The following is a 13,025-nucleotide window of genomic DNA, read 5'->3' on the forward strand; positions in this document are numbered from 1 at the left end:
GTGAGAAGCGGGGTCCCAGCTTGAAGCAGCCCACCCTCGGCCACATGACAGCCCAGCCCCTGCTGGGAAGTGGCAGCAGCTGACAGGCCAGCTCAGCTACCAAGGGGGACAGCTTCACAAAGGCTTCCACTGCCTGCCCGCCTGACTAGGCCCCCGTCGGCCTCCAGGGCTGTTTAGACAGCAGTGACCACCACCCGCTCTGCCCATGTGCACAGGGAGGGACCTGGAGGGGTGCACGTCCCTCCTCGGGCACACTTGTGTGCTTGTGTGTACACACACTTACACTCATAGTGATGATGGAGGTGAGCAGATGTCTGGATCCAACAGGTTGGTGACCGTGGACGTGCCCTAGACTGAGTCCACTCCCCTAATGGCCAAGCCATCGGAAGGCTGCCACTGTGATTGCCCATTGTGAATGAACTTGACCAAAGGGGCCGAGGAGACAGCAGAGCCGGCCAGGGGCTGCAGGCTCCCCTGCAAGGTGGGTCTCCACCTGGGAACATCCTCGGGTGGATCCATCTGTTTACACAGCAAGTGAGCAGGCCCCCTTCGCCAGGTGAGCTGCTGGCTCCCAGCCTGCCTCCCCACCCTGACTCCTAGTCCCACCATCTTGGGATCCCTAGAGCCAAGCTTTCCCAAGTCTCTTCAGGTTCCCCCACTGACCCCACACCACCTCAAGCATGTTTTCTAGACCGAACAGTGAATGAAATAGAATGAGTGTTTATGTCATCAAAGACAAAGCATTTACTTCCTTTATCTCTGCACTGGGCAACCTGATGCCCCCAGCTCCTCTGAGTCAGAAGATTGAAGTATTTTTGCACTGAGGTGAAAAAGGGTCCCAGTCTGGATTTGGGGATAAGGACCAATGAGGTGCAGGTGAAGAAACGCTGTCACTCTGGGGTGAGATGGTCTGGGGGTCCCAGGAGCAGTAAGAGTGTGCATCTCAGCTTGAAAAGCTCAGCTGGGAGCCGATGGCCCGCCAAAGGGCCCCCTGCTCCTGAGCTCTCACCACACCCCGCCCCTGCTGCACAGCATGGGGATGCCCGCAGCAGGACGAGCAAACCGCAGGCTCATTAGCAGAGGCTGGCTATGTGCCCCTGGAAGTGGTGTGGGGACACTGGCTGAGCAAAGGCAAACAGCTTTAGGAGGAACACAACTCAAGCATGCTTGTTTGAGCCGGGCTCTTGGTTACAGCCAGGAGCTAGTGACACTCATGGGCAGGCAGGTCAGTTCAAACAAATAAGCACGGGGGCTGCCAAAAGAGGGCGAGCAGGGCCCTCAGCAGTGTGGTCAGTGGGGTTCGCACAGGGCTCTTTCTCTCTCCCCATCGCGACTGCGTGTTTTCAGCAGGTAGAGGGGGTCCAAACGCAGTTGACGAACTGATGCCATGGGATTCCCCCGCAGAGGAGAAGAAACAGCAGCCGCAGGCAGTCTAGACACATCCTTTATTGTGACACCCCCCCCCCAACCCCCACACACACGGGCAGCCAGCTCACACTGAGGCCAGCTAAGGAGCGGGGCGTGTTTACAACTAGAGCAATTTCTCTATACGCAGTGGGTTAAGGCAACTTCTCTGTGGGCCAGCTGGTTCCAGAAACCCATCGGCCTCACTGACGTTGGGCTGCCTGGGGTTACTAGTGGCACTTGCACAGGGTGTCTCCAGTGCACAAGCAGGAGGGGAAGTGGCACACAGGAGGCTGAGGGATGAAGTACAGGGCTGGGCACTGTGCTGAAGTAGCACTGGAGACACAAGGATGGAGCGGGGCTCTCCCAAGGCACACAGAGGTGACGGGAAAACGGGGCTGGGGGGTGTAAACTTGTCCCTTCCGAGAAGGACCCGGCCCCAGATCTCAGACACACTGAGAGAGCGCCACCTGGAGTCCCTCCAGAGGCCGGGGCAGGTGCTGCCAGAACCCACGGCAGGAGGGCCACCTCCCCGGCTGGCTGCGGACTGCCCACGGTGGCAACGCTTCATCCCGCCCTCTCACAGTGAATCGAGTGGGACTCAAGCTAGACATCCCGAGGGACTTTTGAACCCTGGGGGCTGTGACATACGGAGGAAGGTGAAAGCATCCTCCTTTGTGGTGTGGTCTAAAACAGTGGTTCTCAAAGTGTGGTTCCAGGGCCAGCAGCATCAGCATCACCCCGGAACTTCCTAGACAGGCAAATTCTTGTCCCACTCCTACTGAGTAGAAGCCCGGGGTGGGACCTGGCAGTCTGTGCTAAGCAGCTCCAGGCGATCCTGATTCACACTCAAGTTTAAGAACTTCGGGCTTAGACACCTGGTCACTGGTATCCTCAGTGGATGTGAGCGCCACCCAGCGGTGACACAAAAGACAGGTGGTCTCTTTAGTCAATCAAACGGCCTTCTCCTCCCTTTCTCTACCCAGGCCCAAAGCGGCCAGTAAGGGCATGTTTTCAAGGCGGGTGCTGGGATGAGCGACGATGAAGGTAACTGTTTCGTCACTTCCTCTACCTCAAAGCCCTGAAAATGGACCTGGCGTGGCAGATTCCAGGACCAAAACTGGCTGTCGGGCATGAGGGTCCTGGGGCACATCACTGGGCATATCCTCCCCCCTTCAGTGCCATGTCTACGGCCATGCACGGGGTGAGCAGCCTGATGAGATTTGAGGCCCCGAGACTGAGAGCGCAGTGTGCCCACCCAGAGCCCCGGCATCGGCAATGTGGGGGAGGGCAAGTAGCAGGAGGAGGCCGACACTACAGTCCCGGGGCACCTCCTCCACACCCAGGGAGGCCCTGCAGGTGCAGGTGGCCTGAGGTCCCCCGGCCCCCAGCACAGGGCAGGCAGAGGCATTTCCTGCTTGCTTGCCAAGCCCTTCGTGTACCCAACAATGACCTCCCCCAGGCACAAGACCCCACGTCCCGCCTGCGGACTCTGGTTGCTGAGGAGGCAGCTCTTCCTCTGGGGTCAGCGCTGGCACTTGAGGTGACAGGCCGGGGGTCCCCATAAGCAATGGCGCCTGGGCTCCCGCCTGCTGCCTGAGCCACTCAGCCAGGAGGGCCCGGCTGTCAGCCTGGAGGAAGCCGGACTTCTCTTCTGACTGCAAACGTGCAGCGTGCTGGAGCTGGGGCCATGACAGGCACCTCCGTCCAGCAGGGGAGGGGTGCCCCTGAGGGACACGTTCCTGTGAGTCAGCCTGATGGCTTGTCACCGAGATGGAGACCTGAGCAATGCTGAGGAGAGGGGGCTCCAGCACAGCTTCCTGGGTTCCATCCGGCCGGAGTGGTGTCGCAACAGCCAGCGCTGCTGCCTGGCAAATCTCTTACCTTCTGTTAGCCTTAATCTGCTCATCTGTAGGATGGGGGAATAATACCCTCTTACTGCCATCACTATGAGATGATGTACTTAGTGGCTAACACTGGATGGCAGGCCTTCAGCAAACACAAGGCTATGCTGAGGGGCTCCTGGAGTTGGGGAGGGGTCGGGAGAAAGAGAAGAAGAGCCACAAACATTTTAAACAAAGCTTCATCCCCTCACCAAAGGCCAAATTTCATTCCTGTCCCCCGCCCTGCTGCCATCACCGGGGAGTGGGGGATGTGTCATTCCTCCTCGGGCGGCTGTGCTGTCAGCAGAGGAGGGAAGGACGTGCTGCCCCAGCTGCACAGTGTTCCAGCAGTGGCCGAGTGCAGATCCCTGCAAGGGGCCAGCTTCTTTCGGACCCCGGTGTGCAGGCCCCTTTGCTGACACAGGACCAATGACAGCTTTCAACAGGCATGCCCTTCTCTCTCCAAGGACCATGACAGCCTCCAAGCAGGGACATGGGAGGAGCTGTCCTGGGTGCAGATCTGCATCTTCACGGGCAGGATGGGCACACCCCATGGGGGACAGCATCCCTGGCTCTGATGGCAGCCCCTGTGTGCCCGCCGTGGGAGCCTGCCGTAGCCTGGGCCTCCGTTTCCGCTAACCCTGGCTCATCTCCCAGGCTGCCCGCAGGAACCACGAGGTCACACTTGCCAAAAGCTCTGGGCCTTTCTCTCGCTCTCTGCAGCTTGGACCAGCAACTCTCCAGCAGCAGTGTGGGTGGCACAGTGCCCAGGGCGGGAATCACAGCTGCTCCGGCCCTCAGTCAGGCCTGCCTACCCGACACGGGGCTGGGGCACACGCATCAGCTCTCCTGGGCCCCGGGACAAGGCTGTGCGAGTGATGTCTGCCCACCAGCCCTGTCCTCATTTCCGCAAGCCTGGCTGAACTCAGTGAAGAATTAAGGGACCTCCCAAGGGGCAGGCATGTATAGGGGCACAGCACCTCTCTGCCCATTGCTGCCTCCCTCAGGCCCCTCGGCAGGAAGAACGTGGCTCTCTTTTCCAACCCTCACTTGTAAGGCTTGTTGGCCTGATTTCTGGCCCCGCAGAGAGCGTGGGAGTCACGGTCCTTTCTGATTATCTGCATGAATCCTGGGAAGATGGGAGGCAGCAAAGATAATCATGTTTGGCCTTGGCACAGGCTGGGATTGCTTAATGAATTTGCGCTGGCAACCCCAGGGCCCTCCAGGCAGAGGAGCTGAGCCAGCCAGGGCTCTGACATCCCTTGGAGAACTGTGAGGCCGGGAGGCAATCTGGCCCAGGAACCTGGTCTTCCCTCTGTGCGGGTGGTGATCCCTGTGCTGAGGCTGTGCAGTTTCTGCACAGTTGGGGTTGTGCGGGGAACAGCAGTGACCGTGTATGGGAGGGAGAGCACCCTTCAGCCAGGGCTGACCCGAGCCAGCCAGAGCCAACTCCTCAGACTGGGGCCTGGAATGAGTCGGCGCAAGCTGTGACCTTTCTCAGCCTTGGGCCTAGCATAATAAGGGACTGCCCTCTCAAGGGTGGGACACAAGAGGGTCCCAGGATAGGAAATGCGGGACCTGGGAGGTGTGGAAGCTGGTGGGCTCTCGTGTTATGAGCTGCCCACTTGAAGCCCCATTTGGAGGGTCCCCGTGCCGTCTTATGAGCCGACAGCTGTTCTTCGGAAAGCCGCCAGCACCCATCCTCTGGATTTCTGTTCTTCCTCAGCATTTGGGAAAGTTCCTCCTGAGAGTTTCCTGCCTAATTCAGAGATGCAAGAGAGAACCAAAGGAAGGGACTGTATTCTTTCCGGGACGGATGGCAGAGGTGGCAGAGCGAGGCCCCTGGAGGCAGGCTGGTGGTGGCCACGTGGCCGGGGGAGTGGGCCCGGCAACAGCGAGGCTCAGGGCTGAGCGCCTTGCACGTGAGCCTCCCCCTCGTGAGGTGGCTCCGACCCTGTGGGGTCTGGGATCCAGTCTGATCCGGGAGGATTTTAACATCCACCCACATGAAGAGCTGAAGAGGGTTTTAAAACCCGGCACTCCTGAGAATCGGGCCACAGAGAGGGGATCCCTGAGGGGCACATTACTGGAGGCTGGGGCTTGGGGCCATGGTCTCCCAGGGGGATCACTCCTGGGGAGGGCCACTAGGTGGGGCTCAGGTTCCTGGTGTAGCCAATTTACCCTGCCTTGCTCCCTGCCCTGGCAGCTTGGTCCCCGCCCCTGCCCGGCCCCAGTTCCTGCTGCCTCTGCTCAGTTCGCTCCCTCCCAGGCCTGCAGAAAGGACCGAAGCCATCACAATACTCCTTTCCAGGTGACGTGGTATGGGGGGCGGAGATCAAAGGGCTGGGTCTTCTGGGGGCAGAGCCAGCCCTCACTGCCCCACCTTGACGCATTTCCCCAAGGGGAGAGAGCATCCAGGGCAAGGGGTATCAGCACCAGTGGGGGATCGTGTGCCAAATGCAGGAGTCCCAGAGGGGTCAAGGTTTACCGCCCTTCCTTCTAGGTTCAGGAGCTGGGAGGGAGCAGGGAGTCCAGTCCTCGTGCTCCTGGAGTCCATAGGAGCCCCGGGCCTGTGGAGGGGCCCCGGCTGATGTCTCCTGCAGGAGCAGTCCCCTGCCCAGGGATTCTGGCACTGAGCACCAGGACTGGAGGGAGGGGGCTGAGGGTCCCTGGCCTGGGTGGGAAACACAGGGGCCACGGTCTCAGGCACTTGGTGGGTCCCAAGGGGCTGGGCACAGAGTCCGGGACGTTTCTAGGTGAGCTGATGCTGACGCCGAAGGCCTGGCAGGCGGGATCTGGACACCCGTCCTTGTGAGAGGCTGTCGGGGGAACGCGGCTGGCCGCTAGTAAAAGCGCAGCTGGAGCCTCCGGCGCAGGCAGCAGGTGAGAAGCATCCCACAGATCTGCCGGGCGAGAGCAGAGACGCGAGGAGTCAGACGGCCACCGGCAGCCAGCCGGCAGTGCCCGCACAGGCCTCTCACCCCAAGGGCCGCTGCCGATGCCAACGGTCTGCGGCGGGCCCGAGAGTCTGCATTGCTAACAAGCTCCCAGGCGATGCTGGGTGGAGGGGAGGACACGCTCTGAGAACTATTATCCAAGAGCAGTATTTCTCACACTTGGATGGGCACGAATCACCAGGGGCCTTGTCATACACTGCAGGCCTGGGTGGGGGCCTGGGAGTCTGCACTGCTACCGAGCTCCCAGTCAAAGCTGCTGGTCCGTGCTCCTAGAGCTTCTCCAGAGATGGCCCGATTTACTTCAATCCCAAGCGGTCACATCCCCACTCCCTCACTGCTGTCTGAAGCTGTCCTCTTCTCTAGGGAAGTCTGTCTGCATCTTGCTGCTCTCAGACTCCAGGGCAAAACCAAGGTCCAGAGTGGATTCTCTGGCTGATGTACAGAGGCCGCTGGGGAAACTGAGGCTCTGGGAGGAGCACCCAAAGCTGTCACCAGCTCATCCTGTAAATCAGCTTGGAATGCGCACCAAATCAGGCCCTAGGAGTGGACCTGACAGCCCTCTGCCGCAGCCGCGAGCTGAACAAGGTGCCACTCAAGCCTCCTGCCCAGGGCAGGCGGTGCTGGGAAACCACTCTACCCTGGGCCTCCCTTTTCTCGTCTCTAAAATGCAGAGGACCCTTATCCCCCCACCTTGCTCTTCATTTGCCTCCTCCTTCGCCCTTCCTCCCCCCTTCTCCTCCCTCCCACCCAAGGATGCACTGAGGACATGAGATGAGGATGTGTCAGACTGAGGAGGCCCGTGACGTGATCACGATGCTGATGCCGCTGCACCCTGAAGTCCCGCCCGCAGGAGCCGGGGCACTGCGAGGGCCGCCCCGTGACCGTCCCGTGGCTCATGGCAAAGGTGGGTTTCCCCAAGGACGGGAAACAACGCCCATCTTTCCCAAACTTTTCCAACAGCCAATGCTGACCTGCTCCTGCGAGAGCACATCTGGATGCGCACGGCACTGCGAGCAGTGGGGGACAGGCTGACACAGCGCGCATGGCCGGCAGCTCTCTGCCTCTTTGCACGGCTGGCTTAAGGAGGGGTGGGGCAGATGCCCTCCTCCCCGGCCCCATGTGGGAGGATGTTGGGCCCTGGAAACACAGCTTTCAGCTTAGCCTTGGCGCCAAGAGCAGGCTAATCTACCTCAGGACTCAGAGACACAAGTTGGAAGGCGCTGAAGCGGTCATCTTGTCTCCCACAGGCTTGAAGCCAGTGGCTTCATGGCCCTTCCACCCAGGGGTCCTGCAGCAGGCCCTGTTCCCGGTCTCCACCTCATGGTTTGATGCTTTGTCCTGCAGGATCTTTCTGATCCCTGCTAAGGGGGTGGCCGGAAGGGAGCAGCTGGACCCGCACAGACTTGTGGCCACATCCAGAGTGTACAGATCACGCCAGGAGAGGCCTGGGAGAGCTGAGCTGCCCAGCACGCACACTTCTCTATAAGATGTGGTTCCCAGCATGCCTGCCAGGGAAGGCACGGAGCGGGTGGAGGCGTGCGGGCCAGAATCTCATCAGTGTGTGTCCACACCCACACACACCAGCCTGACGCACGCAGAGGGGGCAGGATGCGCTCATCAGCATGTGTGCATACGGACACACACGTACACACACACCACCTGATTCATGCAGGGGATGACGGACGCTATCAGATGCCTGAGTGAGAACTCGTCACGGATGGCTCCGAGTGGCTAGGATGGGGATAAGCAGAGAAAACACGGGGCAAGTGGACTGCAGGAGCAGGAGATGCAGAGGACAGGTCGGGAAGGGCTGCGGGGGCCCAGCCTGTACCGGGCACGGGGGGCCGGTGCCCTCTTCTGGCAGCCCAGCTGCTTGCAACATTTGCCACGTACAGCAAATTTTTAATGGGAGGCCGCCCACTTTCAGCTGCTTTTGAGGTTTCTGAGCCAGCACCTGGCTGTCATCAAGAGCATGAAGGAAGGGCCAGGGAGGTCCCAGGAACCATTTCAAAATGACCTTTTGGTTTTCCTTTGAATGACGTGCAGATCCTAATTTTGGCTGTCTTGTGAGTTTTCTGGGCTCTGCAGCATGTGTCCATCCTACAACGTGGGAATGACGGGCAGGAGTGGGCTAGCTTCTGCTGGGGGCTGTGTGACCTTGGGAATATTTATATCCCTCTCTGAGCCTCAAATCCCCCTTTATCAATAGGAAAACCTCCAGTGTATTCACTGGTCCAGAGCCTTCCCTGGTGAGATTCTTTAAAAACTAGGATGACAGGAGCCAACACCATAGCACCCAGCCCCTCCTGTACCCTGAGCCTTTGAGAGGCCAGGTAGTGGCTCCCCAGGACCCTCAGGATAAAGCCCACCCCATTGGCCAGCCAGGGCTTTGCCTGTGTGGTTCCCTCACCCTGGCACTCTTCCCTCTCCTGCTTCTTCCTGTCAAATTCCTTCAAGGATTAATTATATATCACTTCCTCCAGGAAGCCTTCCGTGACTACTCATGACTGGTTAGGGCCTCCTATGTGCTCCTCAAGCCCAAGGGCTCAGACTAACACAGTGACTATGACTGCATTTGACTACCCGTGTTCTGTGTCTCTCTTCCTTTGGGTGAAAGCTCCCAGGAGAAGGGACCACATCCCGCCTGCTGGTGTGGCTCTGACCCTGGGCTGGCGCCTGGCATACAGCAGCCCTCACTACATAGCTGACAAAGAGCACTTGCCCTTCGGCCTCCTTTGCCTGACCTCTGGTGGGAGGCTCCCCGACTCTGCCATGAGGAAGCAACAGGAAAAGGGAGCTGAGCCACTGCATCCTTTAGATAGAAGTTTCCCAGCCAGAATATTCTATAAACTGGCTGCTAAAGTTACCTCAAAGTGGAGTGCCCCCAGAGTCCACCCACAAGATGGGAAGCTGGTGTACAGCAAAGAGACCTGGATTTGGGGCCCCGGCTGGCTCTGCCATGGTGGCCGTGCGACCTGTAGCGAGTGACTTCCCCTCGCTGGGCTGGCGTCCTTGGATGGACATGCACAGGGCAGGCCAAGTGCTTCTCAGCCCGAGTGCACGTCTGAATCCCTGGGGGCTTTCAGGTCTGCCGTGCACAGCCTCGGCCACAGGCTCGGAGTGACCGTGGAGACGGAGCCTGAGCAATGGTGCAGCCGGGCTGACAGCACCGGCCCAACAATCGGTAGGTCCTTCCGGGTCCAGGAGTCTGGGATTTGGGGGTGCCTCAAGACCCCAGGGATCCCCTCCAGCATCGTGAGTTACACACCGAGTGGACAGAGGGGCCCTAGGGCTCTTGCTGAAGCAACAGGTGCACCCCCAGAATGCCCCCGCAGAGGGCAGGGGCCCACAGCCTGAGAGGGGCAGCCTTCCTCCCTCAGGGCCCTGCAGCCCCCGCCTCTGCGCCACCGGCAGCCACGGAGCTCAGTGCTCCCAGGGACGCCGTGGGATGATCCAGCTGCTGGGAAGTTCTCCAATCTGTCTCCCCTACATTCCGCACGCTGCTCCTGTCTGTCCCCCAGGAAGGCTCCCTCCCTCCCCGTGTGACTGCCGCTGGGGCTTTAAGGACGGTGAGGCACTGTCTTCTCCCGGCTCCTGACCTCTCCCACAGCCGACTTCCAGGCCCCTAGGGCCCTTGCTCCTGCTGGCCAGTGCCGCTCAGCTGGGCTGCAAGTGGACCCAGTGGAGCTTCCCAGGGACCTGGCGGCTGGCTGCCAGCCCCAGACGATGTCACCTAATCGTGCCGGGTGTAGCCTGGGCCTCGGGCGGTTTCACAGCTCACCAGGTGACCCCAACGTGCAGCCAAGGTTGAGGACCACGGCCCCGCAGGCCCTGTGGAGTCTCGTCATCCAGGCCACCACGATCTCTCCTAGGCATACGGGTGCCTGGTCTGCACGTCCACGAGGCACAGAGGGCAGGCTGCCCACACCTGGCTGGTGGTGGGGTTCGCTGTCTGCACCACTTTCTGTGGGGTGTTCAGAGGGCTCACAGGGCACCTCCTTTCACGTTCCAGGGCGGAAGGGCACATCAGCCTCCCTGAGGCGGGATCCTACCAAAAACCACAGAGCGTCCGAGCCGGGGGGTTCCTGGGGCTGTCACCTGGGCCTGTCTGCAGGCCCCTCCTGCTTCAGTCGGAAGAGCTCGGCCTTCGTGTTAAGACGCGGGGCCCCTGGTGAGATTTCCATTGACAGGAGAACACTGCTGCTTAAACAAGGCTGGAAAATGTCCAGCTCCTCCTTGTTACAGGTAAGGAAGCTGAGGCTCAGAGAGGGAAGGTGCCTTCCTCAAGATCACACAAGAAGAGGTGGGGCTGTGTCTAGAATCCGGGCCCTCCGACTTCCAAGCAAGATTTCCTCCAGTTCCTGGGGACCAGAGAAGCCTGCCACCACCCTGGCCTTGTATCTCCTGAGACTTGGGGGTCTTCGAAGTGCCAGGCTGGGCGTGTGTGGGGAAAGTGCAGTGCCTGGCCCGGCCAGAGGACGACTGGGCCGGGCACAGGCCCGCGGGAGCCCTGCCTTCCTCCAGGCCAGCCTTGGGCAGCTTAGTTCCGGCCTTGGCCAGCAGAGGGCGCTCCAGCCCGGGCCTCAGCGGACGGCTGGGAGGAGACGGCCAAGGGGCTGCAGTCCCTGGCACAGGGATGCTGTCGGTGAGTGACTAGGAGTGAGTCCACAGCGGGCCGTGCGCACCGAGACTTCCACGTGAGGGTGTATGTGGGGGGCATCTGGGGGCCTGCGGGTGCCCCACCCGACGAGTTGGCCTCAATGGCATTATCCCACAGCCGTACCTGTTCCACCAGGACCTCAGGTGCGGGCGTTGGTACCTAACTCCCGCTGGTGGCCTCAGCTCCCACGGCTCTCAAGGCCAGAGGGGTCAGGAAGAAATGGCCAGGTCGGCGGCCCAGGCCTGCTGGTGTCCACGCGGAGCAGCCCCCTCAAGGCCCGGAGCAGATGGCAGGGGAGCCGGGAGCTGGAGCACAGGGCAGCTTTCCCCAGTTCCCACGGCCGCTCCTCTGGGGCTCAGTACATGGGGCAGAAGGCGCCCTGGGGAAGCACACGCAGGGGCTGCGGGATGCCAGCAGGGCTCCCGGGCCTGCCTGTGCCTGGAGATGGAGGGGGCTAGCCGTCTGGCCAGGAAACAACTGGGGCTTTTTGGAGAGATGATGTGCCCACGTGGAAATAAAAACAACGACAGGCACCGTTTACGGAACCCCTGCGATCTGTTCGTCAAGGAGCAGTGATTTCCATGTTTCTTGCTAATCCTCACAAGTCACCAAACCGGGTATAATTAGCCCCATTTTACAAACAAGGCACTGAGCCTTGGAGATGAAATAACCAGCCCTGGGTTGCCTGGTCCCCTTCCTGAGGGTAGGGCCCGGCGGGCCAGCCAGCCGCTGGATCCTCCGGGGCACAGACTGGTGCGGCTGGGCAGCATGGTGACCCGGGAGGGCTGCACGCTGGAGGGCTCCCCGGCCAGCTGCCGCCGTGGCCCTGCTTCTCCTCCACAGAGCCCTGCGCTGGGGGAGCAGCTGGGGAAACCAAGGGACCAAGGGCCAGGAGACCTGGGCGTCAGTCAGGAGGTGAGACCCTCAGTCAGCCACCTTGCTGGGTCTCAACTTTTTGATCTATAAAATGGGGAGAACACTACTACTCACCTGGCCAGGTGTCAGGTGGCGGTGGGGACCCCATGGAAAGCATGTGACACCCCCCGAAGTCTACAGAAAGCTGGGTAGCTCTAGCTTCCACTCGTGGGTACCGTCACACGTGCCTGCGTGACCTCGTCCTTGCCTAGCTCTCGCGAGGTGGGAGAAGGCATCCACATCTTGCAGATGAAGAAGCTGAGGGCCAGGGAGGGCACTGCTCCAGGCCACACAGGAGCGGAGGCCGAGGCCCTGCTCGCAGCCTGTCCCTAGACGGTACTTGTTGCACCAGGAGTGGGAAGGGCGGGCAGGACTGGGCTCCCTCAGAACCTGCTGGGCCCAGCAGGAGTGCGGCGTGCTGGGCGCAGTGGGAATGCTGGGCCCTTGCCCGCTGTGTCTGCCTCAGCCCCTGAGGTGGCCCTCCCACCTCCTCTCCTCTTGGCCTTTGACTACAGTGACCTTGAGAGTGACGCTGACTCCCTGGACGGTGGCTGGGGGAGAGGTGGAGTGGCGAAACAGAGCAGAGGGCTGGGTGTACACAGGGGAGCATGTACCCACAGGCACCCACACACATATACACACGGAGGAAGGAGGGTGTCCATGCACACACGTATACACACGTGCACAAGCACACCCAACACATATACGTGCACACAACTCCAACCAGGTACACCTAGATGCATGCGGACACACCACAGACCCACACGTACCACAGCAGGCTGTGCACACCCCCCCACGTGCACACACACAGGGTGCATGCACATACCTGAGCCCACACTCATACTCCTTCTATGTCTCTTACAAGTCCAAGCTGTCCCCAGGCCCCCGGGCATTTTCCTTCATGTATTCTGGGGAAGAGAGTGGCCAGGTGACTCACCCTTGGCTGCAAAGGGATGAGAGGGGAGTAGAGGGGAGGAGAGGCAGGGTGGGCTTGGGTGTGCAAAGGGTCAGCGATCTGAGATCTCAGCCAAGAGGAGAGGGGCTCGGAGCTCTTCTAGACAAGCCCCTCCCATCTCCACCCCAACTCACCTGCAGGCAGGCCACCCCGATGCCCACTGCCCCCATGAGCAGCAGGTGGTCGGCCAGGAACTGCTCCAGCTTGGTGAGACAGCCTCCCTGTAAGGTAACGGCAGGTCACATACCCCT

General features: G+C 60.6%; 1 protein-coding gene across 7 annotated transcripts in view; it reads right to left on the minus strand.

Annotated features, from left to right (window-relative positions):
* Positions 1-1,428: 1,428 nt before the first annotated feature.
* The window catches only part of TSPAN11 (tetraspanin 11), a 67,060-nt gene continuing 55,463 nt past the window's right edge, over positions 1,429-13,025 (minus strand). For 3 of the 7 annotated variants that reach the window (XM_070620518.1, XM_070620519.1, XM_070620520.1), the window contains exons 7-9: positions 12,909-12,995; positions 12,646-12,762; positions 1,429-6,190 (exon numbers count right to left, since the gene is read on the minus strand). In XM_070620518.1, coding sequence (XP_070476619.1) covers positions 12,658-12,762; positions 12,909-12,995 — 192 coding nt within the window. In that variant the 3' untranslated portion in view covers positions 1,429-6,190; positions 12,646-12,657. The remainder of the gene's footprint in view (positions 6,191-12,645; positions 12,763-12,908; positions 12,996-13,025) is intronic. The other 4 variants (XR_011540266.1, XR_011540267.1, XM_070620521.1 and 1 more) reach the window with 2 other exon arrangements.

Source organism: Equus przewalskii, chromosome 5, assembly GCF_037783145.1.
Source record: "Equus przewalskii isolate Varuska chromosome 5, EquPr2, whole genome shotgun sequence".
NCBI lineage: Eukaryota > Metazoa > Chordata > Mammalia > Perissodactyla > Equidae > Equus > Equus przewalskii.